Here is an 18998-nt window from a genome sequence, read left to right as displayed (position 1 = left end):
TGTATCTTTGAGGAAACACAGTGGAAATGTGACGAGGATATTTCCACATACTAATCCTGGTTCCTGTGAACTGTTCTCCTGTTATTTAGTAAAAGAACCACTTGGTTATCCCTCTGTAATCCTTTAGCTTTCAAATAATCTTTCTCTGAAGAATAACAAGATTATAGAATGCACCAAAAAATTCACCATTCATGCGTCAACTTGACTCTATAAAAAAAAAGTATGACACATTTAAAGGAGCTAAGTGATAAAATTTTCAAATGTTCTTGAAGTGTTTATACATCCAAGAACAATAAAACTGTATCTAGGTTAAAACTCATATCATGTTTTAAGGTTGCATTTGGGGAAGTTGCCAAAATAGATTGGTTTCAACAGAAATATAAAACTACTGAGTAATAGATTGTGCCCTCTGGAAACATCCCAGCTATTTTTTAAGAGCTTTGTGGTTTGCTGGATTGCTAGTTTCACTACCTATATGTAGCCATTTGATGACTTATCTCAGTTTGAATTGCCAAAATCATGCTTCTAAAAATACACACAGCTCATTCAACTGTGTTTCCTCATAAAAGTCATTTGCCATTTCAATGAACATTGGTCCCCAAATACAGGCATTGTAGAACATTTCTTGGAAACTAGAATGTGCTTAGCATTTTATATGCGTCATCTCATATAATCTTTTCAGCAGTCCTATGGAGATATATTTTTATTTTCCTTGTTTGACAGATGGGGAAACTGAGATGCCTGGAGGTTAAATAACTTACCTAAGATCAGACAGATAGTAAAGTGGGTTTTAAAAAAAGTTATGTACAGAGTAGTGTCAAGGCTGTTGCTCTGTATTTTATGACAACAGTTTCTATCACTGGAAATCAGTTTCCAGACATTTGTCCTAGGCATTGCAGGATTAACACATAGATTCATTTGTCTTCCCTCCTTAGTTAATTTTCTCCTCTCTACTCTTCCACCTTTATGCAATAGCAACATCTGCAAGGAACGTAGGTGACAATATCTGTAAGTCTTCATGCAAAAGTGCAATCATTAAGCCTCTGAAGTATGTAGATAATGTTGGATAAATTTTAATGTTCTTGATGTTGAAAACCACCAGAATTATTTCATCCGTCCATTGCGAGGCCTCTCATCTGAATCATTATTTGCCCGATGTACTGCAGAGAAGCATAAACCACTGTGATAAAGACAAATTAAAATAAGATTGAAGCCTGGGGGAAAAAAAGTAGTTCCAGTGGATGATACTGGCATCTTCATTCATGAAATGATTGGTATCGCTTTCTTATGCATAAATTGTCCATAAAAAAGCAAAGATCAAGTTTCCTAGAAAATTTCCTTTGCTGCCATGGTATGTATGAACTAGCTACAAGCTTAGGTGAAATATAAAATACTGTGGCAATGAATATTTATTTTGGGGATCTGAAACCAAAAGTGTTAGCCTCTCTACATATCTCTATGTAAATTCTAAATTTACATTTCTAAATTCTCTGTTTCTAAATTCTCTGTTTGTTGGGGGAGGTCATTGAAAGGACATTGGGGGAGGCCTGTTGACCCCTGAGCTGGACCGTGGCAACTGGACGTCCCTCGTCCCCTCACCCCTGCCCCTGTCCATGTAATGTGTATTCCACTAGCCTTTCCCACTCCTTGAGCTGCTCCAGGGATGCAGCCTTGAGAGAGTGATGTGATATGGAGCCCATCTGGACAATACATGTGACTGGACCCTGTTAAGATCTCTGTATAAACAAGGCTTGTATGTAAGTTCCCTTGCTTATTAAACTTGCCATCGGGATCCCTGGGTGGCGCAGTGGTTTGGTGCCTGCCTTTGGCCCAGGGCGCGATCCTGGAGACCCGGGATCGAATCCCACATCGGGCTCCCGGTGCATGGAGCCTGCTTCTCCCTCTGCCTGTGTCTCTGCCTCTCTCTCTCTCTGTAACTATCATAAATAAATAAAAATTAAAAAAAAAAATAAACTTGCCATCTACCAATCTGGAGTAGTCTGCCTCTTTATTTGGTCTTTCCCTGCCCTCCACATACAGGGATCAGTTTTAGATTATGCCTGGGAAGCTCCCAAGGAGCTTGGGAACCACCATTGTTAGAGATGGGTTTGTAAAGAATGTGCTTTGTTTCAAGGGTTCTATTAAAAACGGGCAAATGTGAAATTCAAGTACATTTCTTCTATTATGGATTCACTTGTGCTGAAATTCTAGAATGGTTTCTAATCTTGTTTTATGAACTATATGAAATGATTTTTTTCGTCTTGATCCAGAACATATATACATACACATATGTACATAGATACATATATATGCATATCTGAAACAAAAATTCACTAAACAGTATTAATCCTTAATATAAATAACACAGACTAATATTATTTACTTTAATTAATTTAAGATAGAATATTACTGGTCATGACCCATTAAAATATTCCTGGTCATGCCCCACTAAAATGACTTCATGAATCACTGGTGGATCATGACTAACAAATTTGAAAAATGGTGGTCTAGACAAAGAATTACTCAGAGCCCAGCTGACAATTTTGACTGTAATCCTCTATATATGTAGAGGTGAATTTATGGATGTAAATAATGATTAATTGAATTATTTGTGTTACTTTACATAGCTTATTCATGTTTGAATTTAGCTTTAATAAGATGATCTTTGCAAAGTTTTTGTTTTATGAACATCCTCAGGCAAAACTTGTAGATTCAGAATTTATGAGTACTAGACATCATGTCCTTGACTGTAAAAATTTGCCTTTTAAAATTATCTCCAAAATTTCAAGCCTCTGTAAATATCAGTAAATCATGAAGTGTTTATTTCTGTTGAAGTGTAGTTGGCATACAATATTATACTAGTTTCATGTGTACAACTGGAGATTTGACATTTATATACATTATGAATTGATCACCATAATAAGTCTAATTACCATCTGTTACCAGTGTTATTATATTATTATTGACTGTATTCCCTGTGCTGTCTTTTACATCCCCATGACTTACGTATTTTAGAACCGGGAGTTTGTACCTCTTAATCATCTTTACCTATTTCACCCATCCCCCCCGAACTCCCGTCTGACAACCACCAGTTTGTTTTCTGTATCTATGAGTCTGTTTCTGTTGTGTTTTTTAGATTCCTCATATAAGTGGAGTCATACGGTATTTGTCTTTCTCCGTCTGACTTATTTCATTTAGCATAGTACCTCTAGGTCCATCCATGTTGTCCCAAGTGGCAAGATTTCCTTCTCTTTTATGCCTGAGTGATATTCTGTTGTGTATATATGCCAAATCTTCTTTATCCACTTATCTAACCATGGGAGTGTTTACTTTTCTAATCCAAATTATGCATTGGGAGAATGTAGTTTTGTGTTGCTTGAGTGATAGTGCTGTTTACAATTTATCATTTTGAGAAGATATTTTGAAATCAAGATCACTAATGATTTTTTGAACTTTTATGTAGGAGCTAGGTTGATGTCCAAGTTTCAGAAAGGTTTGATTTAATTGATGTTTACTCTTAGAAGTTTTTTGGATCATTTTTTGCTACAATAATTTTCTGGCTTTCAGTCTGACCAGTGACTTAAGAAGGTAAGGTGGAGCAGATTGTGTTTTGTAATGGTTCTTATGCATATATATTATATCTATATCTATATCTTTATCTATATATATATAAATACAATAATAATTACAGTTATCTCGTTCTTTATTGGGTTCTTACACAAGGTCGGGCATTCTGCTAAACACTTTATATACTATTCTTTAATTCTTACCACAGTCTTCTTAGGAGAGTAATATTGTTCCTGTTTTACAGAGGAGGAAACTAAGGCTAATGATAGGGCTAAGTAACCTTCCCAGGGTGACAAGACCTCAGGCCAGAGATAAGATTCAAACACTGACTGCCTCCAAAGCCCCCAGGTTTTACAATGGCATTGTACTGTACATGATAATAAAGCACCTATCTCCTCTCACCTGTAACCCAGAGGAGCCAAAATAGCCAGGATTGAAATGTACTTTTTTTTTTTCCTTTACCTAGGCTGGCTGTACAAGGTGCAGTACAACAAAAAATGAAATACAGAACCCTTTTCTCAAAAAGCAGGAATGAAAGTGCTGTTAAAGTTAAAATATAAAGCCATTTCCTTTATTCCACAGTCTCTCTTTCCTGACTTGCCCTTGTGTTTTTTATTTGCTGTTTAGCTTTATACTGAATAAAGAAAATTAAAATTTTAAAGTATTAGCATGAGTTTTACTGCTCATTGTTACATTGTGCAATTGCAGTTGTAAATGCAAATATAAGACCATGTAACTCATGCAGAATCACCAGCACTACACAATTTGTATTTCGTAACTTGTACGTGCCTATGTATTTCATTCTTAATGTGGAAACACTGCAAAAGCAACTTAGCTGTTTTTATTTTACTTCTTGATAGGTTCACATTCTACTAATACTGTCAACTTTCAGCATTCTGATGAGTAAGGAAGGATGAAAAGAACAAAGAACCAAAAAAAAAAAAAAAAGAACAAGGAACCATGGGTTGTTGCCCTTTCCCTTTCTTTCTGTGCCATCAATTTCAGCCTAAATGGTTAGTTAATACAGGAAAGAAAGATGAGTAAGAAAGGATATTGAAGGGCTCTTTAGTTCATGTTTTCATAGAATTGCCTTCTTTCTGCATTTGAAGCAAGTTCAGGTTCACCTAGAAAGCATGAGTTCCTGGGCTGTTAGTGCCCTCACTCATTCATAGACCTACTTACCCTGCGCTCGTGTTTAGTATTGCTAAATCCCCACATCTCCTGTGTCCACCAGCATTCTCTGCTCATGGAACATCAACAACACTGTATGTAAATGGGGGTGGACATATATATTGTACTTTATTTCCTCTGTGCATGTGCATACTTTGTCACCTTCTCAGGCTTCACTTGTATTACCCATGTTCAGAGATAAAATTATTAAGGATATTAAGATGGTGAAGTCAAGAAGCAGATAAAACAAGCAAGATGTCCTTCTTGGACACCTTGCCTTGGGGCACTGTACAGCTACTCAGATTGCATAGCCATGAAGCTGGTCCTGTCTATATACATCTCCCAGGCTTCCTTTTTGGGACTTTTCTCCTTTTAATGCTGACTTTGATATTTATTATTCATAGCAACTAGGAGTGGAAAGAAGGGATACATCATTGAATTTGTTCAGACCCCTAAGACCTTCAGAAATTTGCCTTGACCTGGAGGTGGGCCCATGCAACTAGCTCTCTCAGGGTACTTATGCTCTGTGTGAAGTCCTAGAGTTGTGTGATTTTGACTTAGGATGACATGTTTCTGCCAATTCTCTAGAAACAGATGCAGAGCACATCACTTGATGAAAATATCACACCACACACCTTCCCCTATGTCTTTTCATCTTAAAGGACTTACTGGTTGAAGAAATTTATAATAATAAAGATTTAAAGTTGGAGCATTTATCAGAAGAGCAGTTAGGTTTGTGCTGGCAACTCAGTGGGGTAAGGCCCAGCATTGGGAGTGACTAGAAATTGAAGACAAACATGTCTGAAGAAAGCCATGGAAAGGATGAATCTTTTCCTTAGGCACGATCATGAAGTCTCCCAAGTAGCTTCTGGGTGTTCTACACTGAATTTTGTTTCCTTTCCAGAACCCTCTTTGTTAGGGCACAGGACTTGCTTGCTGTCTTTGGGGGTGTACAGAAAATTCTCCAAATATTTCTCTAATATCTTTGTTCCCCTTATCTATGTCAGCGGTTTGTCTGTGTCCCTTACTTCAGCAGGATTTTTGAAGCCTGGCCACCTATCACGAGTACACTCGACCCAAAGAAAAAATTCACGCAGATGTTCTTATTTGCTCAAATTCTAACCATTGACAATTGCCCTAATACTAAAGCAGCCGACACAGAGGTTCGCCCAAGAGTTCTATCCTGTCACCTGGTAGTACTGGTCCTATAGTTTGTGGATCCCTGCTAACATGGCAAGGTTTAGAAGTCAGTATTCTATCCTGGGAACTACACTGCCCTCTCCAGGCGATGATTCTAATGTCACCATCACTTGGAACAAGGTGGGGAGAAGGTACGGACATGTATGATGCTCCAGCTACTCCGAAGAAATCTTTTCTCACTAGTTTTCTCCATTCAGCCTCCATGCTTTTCTTCTTCTCCACCTTGGAGCTAGGTAGAGGGTGGTGGGCCCAGAAACCCGGTCCCCTCTTAGCAGTGCCTTCATAGGCGGCCTGGACCTTCTCTTTAGAATCATGGCCAGTTTGTTCCTGTTGTTCTCAGCTCTGTGGTTACAGGAAAAATTTAGAGCTTCAAGACAACTGTTGGGAGTCTTAACAGAATACTTAACAGCCTGCTAATTGTTATTATTTTTTTAAATATTTATTTATTCATGAGAGACACACAGAGAGAGGGGCAGAGACACAGGCAGAGGGAGAAGCAGGCTCCATGCAGGGAGCCAGACGTGGGACTCGATTCTGCGTCTCTAGGACCACACCCTGGGCTGAAGGCAGCACCAAACCACTAAGCCACCTGGGCTGCCCACATCCTGCTAATTAAATGTGGAAGCAAAGACTTCATATTTTACTTCTCCTAAGATAATATCTTGCTACTGAAACCATGGCCTTCTGGAAATAAAAGCTTGATTTATAGAAGTGATCAATCATACTGTTAGAAATTTCACACGTGTGAATGAGGTGTTTCTCTGTACATTTTACTTTCTCTTCCCACTTATTTTCATACTGATAGTTTTTCTGCCATTTACATTTTCAGATATTTTATTCCCAACTCTTGGGAAGAGATGTTTCCTTGAATGCCATTGCAAAAGTATGTAAATATAATGCCAATAATGTATATATGTAAAGGATTGAAAACATAAAATGAAAACAGTTACCTATGGATGGACATTAGTAGGATTTAAAATCCAACACAAAGAGATGGTGTATTAATTCACTCCTTATGGTAATCCAGGAAAGCTTTAATAGATTATTAATTTGACATGGTTTTCAACTACCATGTGAGAATTTGTGTGTATATTTGTATGACGTTAAAATGCAGACCTGCTCTTGTATATGTCTGCTGTCCTCATCTCTGATAATGTAAGTGGACATTTTTAGCATTTTAAATATTTCATTCCATTTATTGTGTAATGTACTGGAACCATCTGCAGAGATACTAATTATATAACACCCAATTTATTTTATTGTTTAGCATTTGGAAACTCCTGAAGACAAGTCATTTGGCCGGTCATTGACAGAGACCGAAGCAAACCTGGACAGTTATCAAACAGCTTTGGAAGAAGTACTCTCGTGGCTTCTTTCAGCTGAGGATGCACTGCAAGCCCAAGGAGAGATTTCTAATGATGTCGAAGAAGTGAAAGAACAATTTCATACTCATGAGGTACAGTGAAGCATGGACTTCTGAAACAATGCCCATGACTTGTCATAATGGCCAAGTCTCTCCTGTTATCTCAGTGACTCTATACGATCCTTGTATTTGGAGAATTTAGTTTTTATTTTGAGATGGAAATGAATAACTTTATGAGCACAACATTCTATCAGCCGGCATTTAAAGTTCTGCCTTGAAGGGCAATGCTTGAAGTCGCTGAGATCTGATTTTGCCAGTGACTCTTGGCAGGGATACGAGAGCTCAGCTCCATTCCCCTGGGTGGAGGCAGGGCTGCAGTATAACTCACACTCCAGAGTGCCATGTCCTATCAGGCAGCTCTACCCACAGGGGGAGACTTTTCCTGAAACAATACACTTGCTTTCTGCCCCTTTCCTGTCCTGTTTTCTACTACTTTGGCTCCTTGGCAGGTCTCCCTGGGAGCTCCCCCCCACCCCACCCCAGGGAGCTTTTAAGTCATAAATTCCTTGCACACAAATCCCTATCTCAGGCTCTGCTTCTGCAGAAGGTGACCTAAGCTAATAATTGCCCTTAATTCATATTAAAAACAATATTGGGTTTTCTTAAATAAAAAATGAAATCCTTTCACTGGGCATTTAATTTAAAAGGCCTACAAATTTAAGAATTGCAAAAAATAAAATAAAATTAGAAATCCGTAGGGATTGATCTAAAGTTATCAACTTTTTTTACCTTCTTTTCCTCTCAGGGATATATGATGGACTTGACATCCCATCAGGGACGGGTCGGTAATGTTCTCCAACTGGGAAGTCAACTGATTGGAACAGGGAAATTATCAGAAGATGAAGAAACCGAAGTGCAGGAACAAATGAATCTCCTCAATTCAAGATGGGAATGCCTCAGGGTAGCTAGCATGGAAAAACAAAGCAAGTAAGTCTTTGTTTTTAATTCCTAAAAATGGGGAGTTTTGGAATCTTACTATTATTTAGGTGTAGTTTCTTGTTTAAGTTGGGATCCTCAGTTTGTTCCTAAAGCATGTAGCTCAGTTTTAGGGGATGTTTTGGTTGGATTTTGATGTCTGTTAGATTTCATGTTTCACATTTGTAATTAATGTGGAGCTGTTGGGTAGAAGGACCGTTATCTGCAGAACTCTGCTTTAAAAGTTGCCAAAAATGGGTGTCATGGTTAACGTTTTCTCAGTTTTCTCCAAAAATTAAAATGCGAATATGAAAGGCACAAAAGTAGAAAAAGGAAGCCATGCACATAAAATCACCTATTAGGTACAGTTGACAGGAAATTTCTCTTCTGAAGGAAAAGCTCTCAAAATATTAAATAGTTTCTCATGTGTTTATGGAAATCCTCTTGAAAAAAATGTTTCTCGTGTTTGGAAATCCTTATGTGAGCACCACATGGTTGTGAATTATTTTAAGAATATATATTGACTTTATCCAAAAAGAATTTTTGAGACATTTCTGAAAATGGCATATTTCTTCTAAAGGTAACAAGTAGATCTCATCATTCTGGAAGTGTTGCTTTGATTTATATTGTTAGGTGTGTGTATTCATGTAGAGCCTATTGAGACAAGATAGATTTATTTTTAAATGAGAAGAAATGAAGTGCCAACTGTGGATTTGAATACATTAAGCTAAAGAAATTGTCCAAGTGCCTTAAGTTTACTTAGCTATTATTTATGAAGATTAAAAGCTTTAAAATAGGACCAAAGAAACTCATTAGATATGCTGGGAAGATTGCTATTTCAGTACTAAATTATAGTGTGACAATAGGGAGGGGGAGAAACACATTTTTAAACTCATGTCTTTTGAAAGAATAAATAAAGCATAGATAGGATAGAATTTTCACAAATATTGGTATTCCAAACCGGGAGATGCTAGTCTATGCATCCTGACATTTTCCCCCGTTGTGATCATTTTGATTATGGCAGCGAACTCTGGAAGTAAGAGTTACACCAGCTGTATTATAATTCTTGAGTCTGCTCCATACCCATGCCCAAGGGTCAACTAATTTATCTCACCCATTTATCATCATAAATTATAAAATGTAGAGCCTCCTACTTGTGGCCATATATCCCAACCTTCTTCAGGTTACAACTTCTTTTTTTACTGATCTGTGCAACTTAAACAAAGCAAATTACCTCCATTGTTCCTCAGTCCTTTTTTTTTTTTAAATAAGACTGAAAATATGACACCAAGTGTTCATGCTAGTCAATTAATTAATTGCAGTTTGAGACCGAGTTGCAAGAGAAGGTGAATTCAACCTAAAATTAAAATCCCAAATTTTTAATTTTTAAAAAAGTTTAATTAAAATATTTAAAAAAATAAAAAATAAATAAAAAACATCTTAAAGGGATATCTACCATTAGATTTTAGATGACAGTATAGATAGATACACATACATGTATGATAGTGCACACATCCATATTTATACACATACATATACACACACACATACCTACATATGTGTGTAGGTATGTATGTAATTTCCTCACTCCCTTCCCACTGGAGGATGGAAAAGCTAAAATGGCAACATCAGTCCTTAGCTAAGATTGACATCAAAAACCAGTTTACCTTGAGGAAAGATTTGGGCACTTTGGTTTTAAACACTTTGGTTTGTATTTAAGCTTCTGGAATGATTATTAGTAAGGCAAGGGGATCCTCTTAGCATAGTTTTTGCTAAAACATAGAGTTTTGAAAATGAGACACCAATAGGGAACCACCTGTAGCACAAAGTATTATTTGCCACTGGAGGAATAGAGGACAGTAATAAGGTCAGTGCAGTAACCCAGGTAGGAGTAAAGTAAAGTAAAGAACTGGACAATTTGTTGAAGTATCTATACACAAAGTATTATTTTGCAAAGCAAAATCAGAAATATTTTGTGAGTTTGTAAAAGTAAGTCTTCCATACCCCCTTCACTAACTTTGTGTGTTCATGCATAAAACCTATTAAATTCTAAATGAGATAAGCCATTATGTAAACTATGCTGGACCTGACTTCAATAGATTTTTTTTTGAGAAACCAAAAAGCTAATTATGACAATAGAATATTGTCAATATTTAAAAAAATAATTCTAGGTTTTATTTCATGCTTTTATAAATTGCTACCTGCTCACTTTCTATTATCATGACCATATTGATGATGCGCTTCATATGGAACATCACCTATTGTTTCCAAACCTATGGTTACCATGGAGTAGGAAGGCATGGTAAGTTGCTAGTAAAGATAAATGAATCAGTCTACATTTCTCATCTCTCTCCTTTGTAAAGACAGAGTGTGGATAGACCTTATCACAAGCATGATGTCTGCCTAAACATAAGTTTAGTGATGAGAGGAATGGTGATAAAGATTGTCTAGACATAAGAGATATAACTGAAGCCATGCTAGAATTCTCAAGTTGCGATCTTATAACAAATGTAAAAAAACTAGTTGGGAATAGAAATAAGCTTATAACTAAGATCTGCAAATATTTACACTTGACAGTTATGTATATTATCTACCAACATATCTAACAGCAATAATAAAATTATATATGATGCATATTCATTGAATATTATATATATTATATATATATAATATATATATAAAATTCTACAAACACACGCAAGTCTTAACAAATATTAATGGAGTGCCTCAAGATACCAGATACATTTCCAGGCACTGAGGATATAATATTTGGTCATGAGAGGTGAAGTCAAAGATCTCTTGAAGCTCTAGAGAGGCTGTTAAACACACACACACACACACACACATACACACACAAGAGAAAGGAGGGAGAGGCATCGCTCTGTTATAGTACCTTTTAATCTTTTCAGAAAACTTATTTGTATATGATACTTAGCCTTTGTGATCCAAGAGTGTTATTTCCAGGGTATTACCATTTAATTTGAATTTGAATGACAACAGATGAGGAGAGTAACATTTTAGGGAGAACACACAGCCAAAGGCCCTAAAATAGGAACAACTGGCTTATTAGAGGGAGCAGAAGGTTAGGGTGAGTGGAGAATTGCAGGAGGGCAAGTTAGATGGCCAGGGTATGAGACAGGGTAAAAAGAGAGGCAAGAGTCTCCTCTTTATGGTGGTGTCAGTCAGGGTAAGAGATAAGGGCTTCGAGTCCTAGCATAAGTGCAAGAAAAAGCCACCAGAATATTTTTTTAATTAAATTTACTTTATTCATTTTAGTTTTTTAAAGATTTTATTTATTTATTTGAGAGAGAGTGCATGAGAGAGACAGCAGGAGCAGGGGCAGAAGGAGAGGGGGAAGTAGGCTCTCTGCCAAGCAGGGAGCTCAACATAGGACTCAGTCTCAGGACCTTGAGATCATGATGCGAGCTGAAGGCAAACATTTAACCAACTGAACCACCCAGGTGCCCCCAGAATGGTTTTTTTAAAAGATTTATTTATTTATTTGAGAGAGAGCTAGAAAGAGCACAAGTGGGAGTGGGAGACAGAGAGGGAGAAAGAATCTCATACATATTCTGTACTGAGTGCAGAGCCTGACATGGGGCTCGATCCCATGACCATGCGATCACGACCTGAACCAAAACCTAGAGTTGGACACTTAACCGACTGTGCCACCCAGGTGCCCCACCACCAGAATGTTTTAAGTAGGGGGGAGACAGGTAAAAGAAATACCAGTAATGCCACTGGAGGAATAGAGGACAGTAATAAGGTCAGTGCAGTAACCCAGGTAGGAGATGCCATGTCTTTAATACCTGAGTATAGTCTGCTATCTTAGCCCAACAGTTAATTTATAAATTATTTGTGCTCTATTTATTTTAGTTCTCTTTTTGCCTTTTCACAGTCAGGATCCTTTTTGCTTTGGAAATAGAAATCCTTGCCTCATACAAATAGATGTTAGCCATGTGTACAGGTTGTGCACAGGGTGCATCTGGGAAATACTATTCATCCCATAAACCATTAATAATTATCAAACAAAACAAGGATTTTTTAAAAAAAAAAATGGAGGTAACAAGATGCTCTTATTTCTACCTTTCCCCACATCTACTCTGATTTGCCTGAGGGATAAGGTTTAAATACCTATTTATGTGAACTAGGGTAGCATACTTCCCTTTGTGATTCCTAGTTATTGATTGTTAAAACAGCAGCAGCTCTACTGTGTACCTGGCACACCTCAAAAAATATATTGGCTGAGATAGGATATGAAAAAGTAGATTGTGAATACAAAATAATTATAAAATGAAAAGAATGATCACCATTGTAAATAAGATGACTAGCCATGCGCTAATTATTTTAGCTATACCATTATGGTTACTACTTTGCCTCATACATATTTTTCTCCATCTTATTATAATTGCCTTGTTCATTGTTTCCCCAAAGGATATGATTATGGGTGTTTTCTCCAGGAATAAGGAAACGTGTTCAAGGTGATTGAAATTACATTTAAGGTTGAAATTTTATAATCAAAACACTTAGAAATGTTTCATAAGGAGCATGTCAGTATGAACAGATAAAGGGGATGTGGTGTATATATATGTATGTGTATATATACACAATGGAGTATTATTCAGCCAGCAAGAGAATGAAATCTTGCCATTTAAATTATATGGATGGAGCTAAAATGTATTGCTAAGTGAAATATGTCACTCAGAGAAAGACAAATATTATATGATCTCACTCATGTGGAATTTAAGAAAGAAAACATGAACATAAGAGAAGGGGGGGAGAGAAGAAAATAAACCATAAGAGACTCTTTTTTTGTATTTTTTTAATTGGAGTTTGATTTGCCAACATAGAGTATAACACCCAGTGCTTAACTTGTCAAGTGCCCCCCCTCAGTGCCCGTCACCCAGTCACCCCAACCCCCCGCCCATCTCCCCTTCCACTACCCCTTGTTAATTTCCTAGAGTTAGGAGTCTCTCATGTTCTGTCACCCTCAATGATATTTCCCACTCATTTTCTCTCCTTTCCCCTTTAATCCCTTTCACTATCTTTTATATTCCTTGTATGAATGAAACCATATAATGTTTGTCCTTCTCTGATTGACTTACTTCATTCAGCATAATACCCTCCAGTTCCATCCACATCGAAGCAAATGGTGGGTATTTGTCGTTTCTAATGGCTGAGTAATATTCCATTGTATACATAAATCACATCTTCTTTATCCATCCATCTTTTGATGGACACTGAGGCTCCTTCCACAGTTTGGCTATTGTGGCCATTGCTGCTATAAACATCAGGGTGCAGGTGTCCCAGCGTTTCACTGCATCTGTATCTTTGGGGTAAATCCCCAGCAGTGCAATTGCTGGGTCATAGGGCAGTTCTATTTTTAACTCTTAGAGGAACCTCCACACGGTTTTCCAGCTTCACCAGTTCACATTCCCACCAACAGTGCAAGAGGGTTCCCCTTTCTCCACATCCTCTCCAACATTTGTGGTTTCCTGCCTTATCAATTTTCCCCATTCTCCCTGGTGTGAGGTGGTATCTCATTGTGGTTTTGATTTGTATTTCCCTGAGGGCAAGTGATGCGGAGCATTTTCTCATGTGCTTGTTGGCCATGTGTATATGTTCCTCTGAAATTTCTGTTCATGTCTTTTGCCTATTTCATGATTGGATTGTTTGTTTCTTTGCTGTTGAGTTTAATAAGCTCTTTATAGATCTTGGATACTAGCCCTTATCTGATAATGTCATTTGTAAGTATCTTCTCAGATTCTGTAGGTTGTCTTTTACTTTTGTTGACTGTTTCTTTTGTTGTGCAGAAGCTTTTTATCTTGATTAAGTCCCAAAAGTTTATTTTTGCTTTTGTTTCCCTTGCCTTCATAGATGTATCTTGTAGGAAGTTGCTGTGGCCAAGTTAAAAAATGGTGTTGCCTGTGTTCTCCTCTAGAATTTTGATGGATTCTTGTCTCACATTTAGATCTTTCATCCATTTTGAGTTTATCTTTGTGTATGGTGAAAGAGAGTGGTCTAGTTTCATTCTTCTGCATGTGGATGTCCAATTTTCCCAACACCATTTATTGAAGAGACTGTCCTTTTTCCAGTGGACAGTCTTTCCTCTTTTGTCAAATATTAATTGACCATAGAGTTGAGGGCCCATTTCTGGATTCTCTATTCTATTCCATTGATCTATGTGTCTGTTTTTGTGCCAGTATCACACTGTCTTGATGATCACAGCTTTGTAGTACAACTTGAAATCCAGCATTGTGATGCCCCCAGCTCTGGTTTTCTTTTTCAATATTCCCCTGGCTATTCGGGGCCTTTTCTGATTCCACACAAATTTTAAGATGATTTGTTCCATCTGAAGAAAGTCCATGGTATTTTGATAGGGATTGCACTGAACGTGTAAATTGCCCTGGGTAGCATTGACATTTTCAATATTAATTCTTCCAATCCATGAGCATGGAATATTTTTCCATCTGTTTGTGTCTTCCTCAATTTCTTTCAAAATTGTTCTGTAGTTTTTAGGGTATAGATCCTTTATCTCTTTCATTAGGTTTATTCCTAGGTATCTTATGCTTTCAGGTGCAATTGTAAATGGGATTGACTCCTTAATTTCTCTTTGTTCAGTCTCATTGTTAGTGTTTAGAAATGCCACTGATTTCTGGGCATTGATTTTGTATCCTGCCACATTGCTGAATTGCTGTATGAGTTCTAGCAATCTTGGGGTGGAGTCTTTGGGGTTTTCTACGTAGAGTATCATGTCATCTGCAAAGAGGGAGAGTTTGACTTCTTCTTTGCCAATGTGAATGCCTTTAATGTCTTTTTGTTGCCTGATTGCTGAGGCTAGGACTTCTAGTACTATGCTGAATAGCAGTGGTGCGAGTGGACATCCCTGTTGTGTTCCTGATCTTAGAGGAAAGGCTCTCAGTGTTTCCCCATTGAGGATGATATTTGCTGTGGGCTTTTTGTAGATGGCTTTTAAGATGCTGAGGAATGTTCCCTCTATCCCTACAGTCTGAAGAGTTTTGATCAGGAATGGATGCTGTATTTTGTCAAATGCTTTCTCTGCATCTATTGAGGATCATATGGTTCTTGTTTTTTCTCTTGTTGATATGATCTATCACTTTGATTGTTTTATGAATGTTGAACCAGCCTTGCATCCCGGGGTTAAATCTCACTTGGTCATGGTGAATAATCTTCTTAATGTACTGTTGGATCCTACTGGCTAGTATGTTGTTGAGAATTTTTGCATCCATGTTCATCAGGGATATTGGTCTGTAATTCTCCTTTTTGGTGGGGTCTTTGTCTGGTTTCAGAATTAAGATGATGCTGGCCTCATAAGACAAGTTTGGAAGTATTCCATCCCTTTCTATCCTTCAAAACAGCTTTAGTAGAATAGGTATTGTCTCTTCTTTAAACGTTTGATAGAATTCCCCTGGGAAGCCGCCTGGCCCTGGACTTCTGTGTCTTAGGAGGTTTTTGATGACTGCTTCAATTTCATCCCTGGTTATTGGCCTGTTCAGGTTTTCTACTTCTTCCTTTTCCTGTTTTGGTAGTTTGTGGTTTTCCAGAAATGCATCCATTTCTTCCAGATTGCCTAATTTATTGGCATATAGCTGCTCACGATATGTTTTTAAAATCATTTGTATTTCCTTGGTATTGGTTGTGATCTCTCCTTTTTCATTCATGATTTTATTCATTTGAGTCTTTTTTCTTTTCTTTTTTTTTATTTTATTTTATTTATGATAGTCATACAGAGAGAGAGAGAGAGAGGCAGAGACATAGGCAGAGGGAGAAGCAGGCTCCATGCACCGGGAGCCCGACGTGGGACTCGATCCCGGGTCTCCAGGATCGCGCCCTGGGCCAAAGGCAGGCGCCAAACCGCTGCGCCACCCAGGGATCCCTCTTTTTTTCTTTTTAGTAAGGCTGACTAATGGTTTATCTTATTAATTCTTTCAGAGAACCAACTCCTGGTTTTGTTGATCTTTCTACAGTTCTTCTGTTCTCTATTTCATTGAGTTCTGCTCGAATCTTTATTAACTCTCTTCTGCTTGATGTAGGTTTGATTTGCTGTTCTTTCTCCAGTTCCTTTAGGTGTGAGGTTAGCTTGTGTATTGGCGTTTTTTCCAGTTTTTTGAGGGATGCTTGTATTGTGATGCATTTCCCTCTCAGTACTGCTTTTGCTGTATCCCCAAAATTTTGAACGTTTGTATCTTCATTTTCATTAGTTTCCATGAATCTTTTAAATTCACCATAAGAGACTCTTAACAATAGAGAACAAACTGAGGGTTTCTGGAAGGAGGTGGGTAGGGGATGGGCTCCATTGTGACGAATATTAAAGAGAGCATGTGTTATGATGAGCACTGAGTATTATATGCAAGTGATGAATCACTAAATTCTACCTCAGAAACTAATATTGTACTGTACACTAGCTAAAATTAAAAAAAAGAAATATCAGTAAAAAATTAAATGCCCAGATGAGCTCCCCCCTTTCTTCCTCTTTTTACTCCATTTCCATTTGATTCTTATTTCTTTCCACTACAATTCTGATACCTTCATAGATGTGAATTGATGATGAAGCTAGGGATCCCTGGGTGGCGCAGCGGTTTGGCGCCTGCCTTTGGCCCAGGGCGCGATCCTGGAGATGCGGGATCGAATCCCACGTCGGGCTCCCGGTGCATGGAGCCTGCTTCTCCCTCTGCCTGTGTCTCTGCCTCTCTCTCTCTCTCTCTCTCTCTCTCTCTCTGTGACTATCATAAATGAATAAAATCTTTAAAAAAAAAAGATGATGAAGCTAATATGGTAAAGAAGTTTGTTAAGATACCTCTAGTCCCACACTACTGCAACACCAACTTGCTGCTATTGGTCCATTAAAAATCTTTAACGTTTATGAAAGTGGAAAGAAAAAACAAAGTACCACTGATTGCATGGTTAAAATGATATAATGAAAACAGGGCAAGGTCTGTTGATATGCTCAAGTTGGCAAACTTAAAAGGACTAGGTGAAATGATTTTTGTTTTGATTCCTTTTATGCTGCAGAATACCCTTTGGGTGGTGGGAGGTGAAGGAGAGAGAAGAAAAAGACAAACCTTCCTACTGTGGAAGTGTAAGAAGACAGTTGGCACAGGGACAGCAAAAAATCTTCTTCTCTATGAATAAACTAATTAATTTGATTGAAAAATGCAACCTGCAGAGAGAAAAAGAGATTTACTGACATTTCTACAAGGACTCATAAGATAAGCACAGCAAGTTCCATCAACTTCTCTGATAATTGTAGTTAGGACATGCAGGGGGAACCTGAAGTCTTTGTTATGGTGGGGGAAGAAAATGAAAGCAAGTCTGTAAGGAGGCCACAGGAAGTTATGTTCTCATTTCCATCAGCAGGAGAGATACGAATAGTATCTGAGTGAAAATACCAGCTATAACATGGTAAATAATTGTGAATCACCATCCATGTTTTGATTGGAGAGAGAAATATGTCTAGAAAGTCTGGTTCATTTTTTTCCCCCACATGTCTGTTCCAGTCTTGATATGAGATAACATATGTGAGTGAATAGAACAAAGGAGATGCTGAACAAATAGTGGGGTTTCTCCCAAGTGAAGTGGCTAAGATATTGCATAGATGAATATATAAATGAATGGATGAACAAATGAATTAATTTCTTCATATAGTTCCAGTCCAACACATGAATTTGTTGCAATGAACATTTTAACAGTATGTAATCTCAAACTTTTATGTGTGATTTTTTATCACCATTTTGTTAATTCATTTTTAAATTATTCTAGTATTGAAACGAGAATTTCTTAGAGATCAAGATGGTTCAAGAACCAACAGTAACATTACCTGAGAACTTATTAAAAATACAGAATCTCAGTCTTCCCTCTGATCTACAGAATCAGAATCTGCAATTTAACAAGATCCCAAGGGATTCCTAAGCCTATTAAAGTTTGAGAAGCACTGATCTACTTGAAACAATTATGAAATAGTATAAATCCATATTCCTTCTTTGTAGAAAACAATGTGAAAGTACTGACAATTAGTTACTGGCCTAATAAGCAGCAGTAATTAACATACAGTAATTTGGTCAGGTTCAAATGTATATGACTGGCCATCACAGTTCTTTCTGTAAATAATGTGCAGTTAAGATGTGGATAGTCCTTGTTCAAATAACAAAAAGTATACGACTTTTACAATTTAAATTATAAATCAGAAAGCCCAATCTCTGGAATTGATCGAAGTGAAGAGTAGAGAGTAGGATTTTTTTTTAAACAATGCTTTTTTCACAAAGATAAACAATGATAATTAAGAATTAAGTTTAATCATTCATTCATCCGTCTCACTAACAATTCTTATCTACTATATCCCCAGAACTGTTTTAGGTACTGGGTAAATAGCAGAGAACAAAGCTAACTCCCTCCCTTATTAAGCTTGCATTCTTAGTGGAAGAAGACAGTTACAATATGTATAACATACCAGATGGTGATAAATGATAAAAAGGGAAAAGAATCAGAGGATAGATTTAGAGAAGGAAACACTGTGTGTTGTTGTATATTAGGTAGTCAGGGAAGGCCTCTCTGAGGAGGTAATATTTAAGGAGAGCCCTAAATGAAGAAAGGGAAGAAGCCATGCAGACAGCTGGGGCAAAAGCAAACAAATGGAAAGGTCCAGAGGCAGGAGTACTCTGGCCATGTTTGAGAAACAGTGTGCTGGAGCTGACAGAAAGTAGAA

At 37.5% G+C, this 18998-nt stretch overlaps 1 protein-coding gene across 15 annotated transcripts in view; it reads left to right on the top strand.

Moving 5' to 3' along the window:
* DMD (dystrophin) overlaps nucleotides 1–18998 on the top strand; it is a 2170621-nt gene that overhangs the window by 683215 nt on the left and 1468408 nt on the right. For all 15 annotated transcript variants that reach the window (XM_025439443.3, XM_025439430.3, XM_025439477.3 and 12 more), the window contains 2 exons: nucleotides 7205–7393; nucleotides 8106–8287. In XM_025439443.3, the coding sequence (XP_025295228.1) occupies nucleotides 7205–7393; nucleotides 8106–8287 (371 nt within the window). The remainder of the gene's footprint in view (nucleotides 1–7204; nucleotides 7394–8105; nucleotides 8288–18998) is intronic.

Source organism: Canis lupus, chromosome X (genome assembly GCF_003254725.2).
Source record: "Canis lupus dingo isolate Sandy chromosome X, ASM325472v2, whole genome shotgun sequence".
In the NCBI taxonomy this organism is placed as follows: domain Eukaryota; kingdom Metazoa; phylum Chordata; class Mammalia; order Carnivora; family Canidae; genus Canis; species Canis lupus.
Note: the sequence above shows the minus strand (reverse complement) of the source record. Positions and strands in the feature narration are given on the sequence as shown.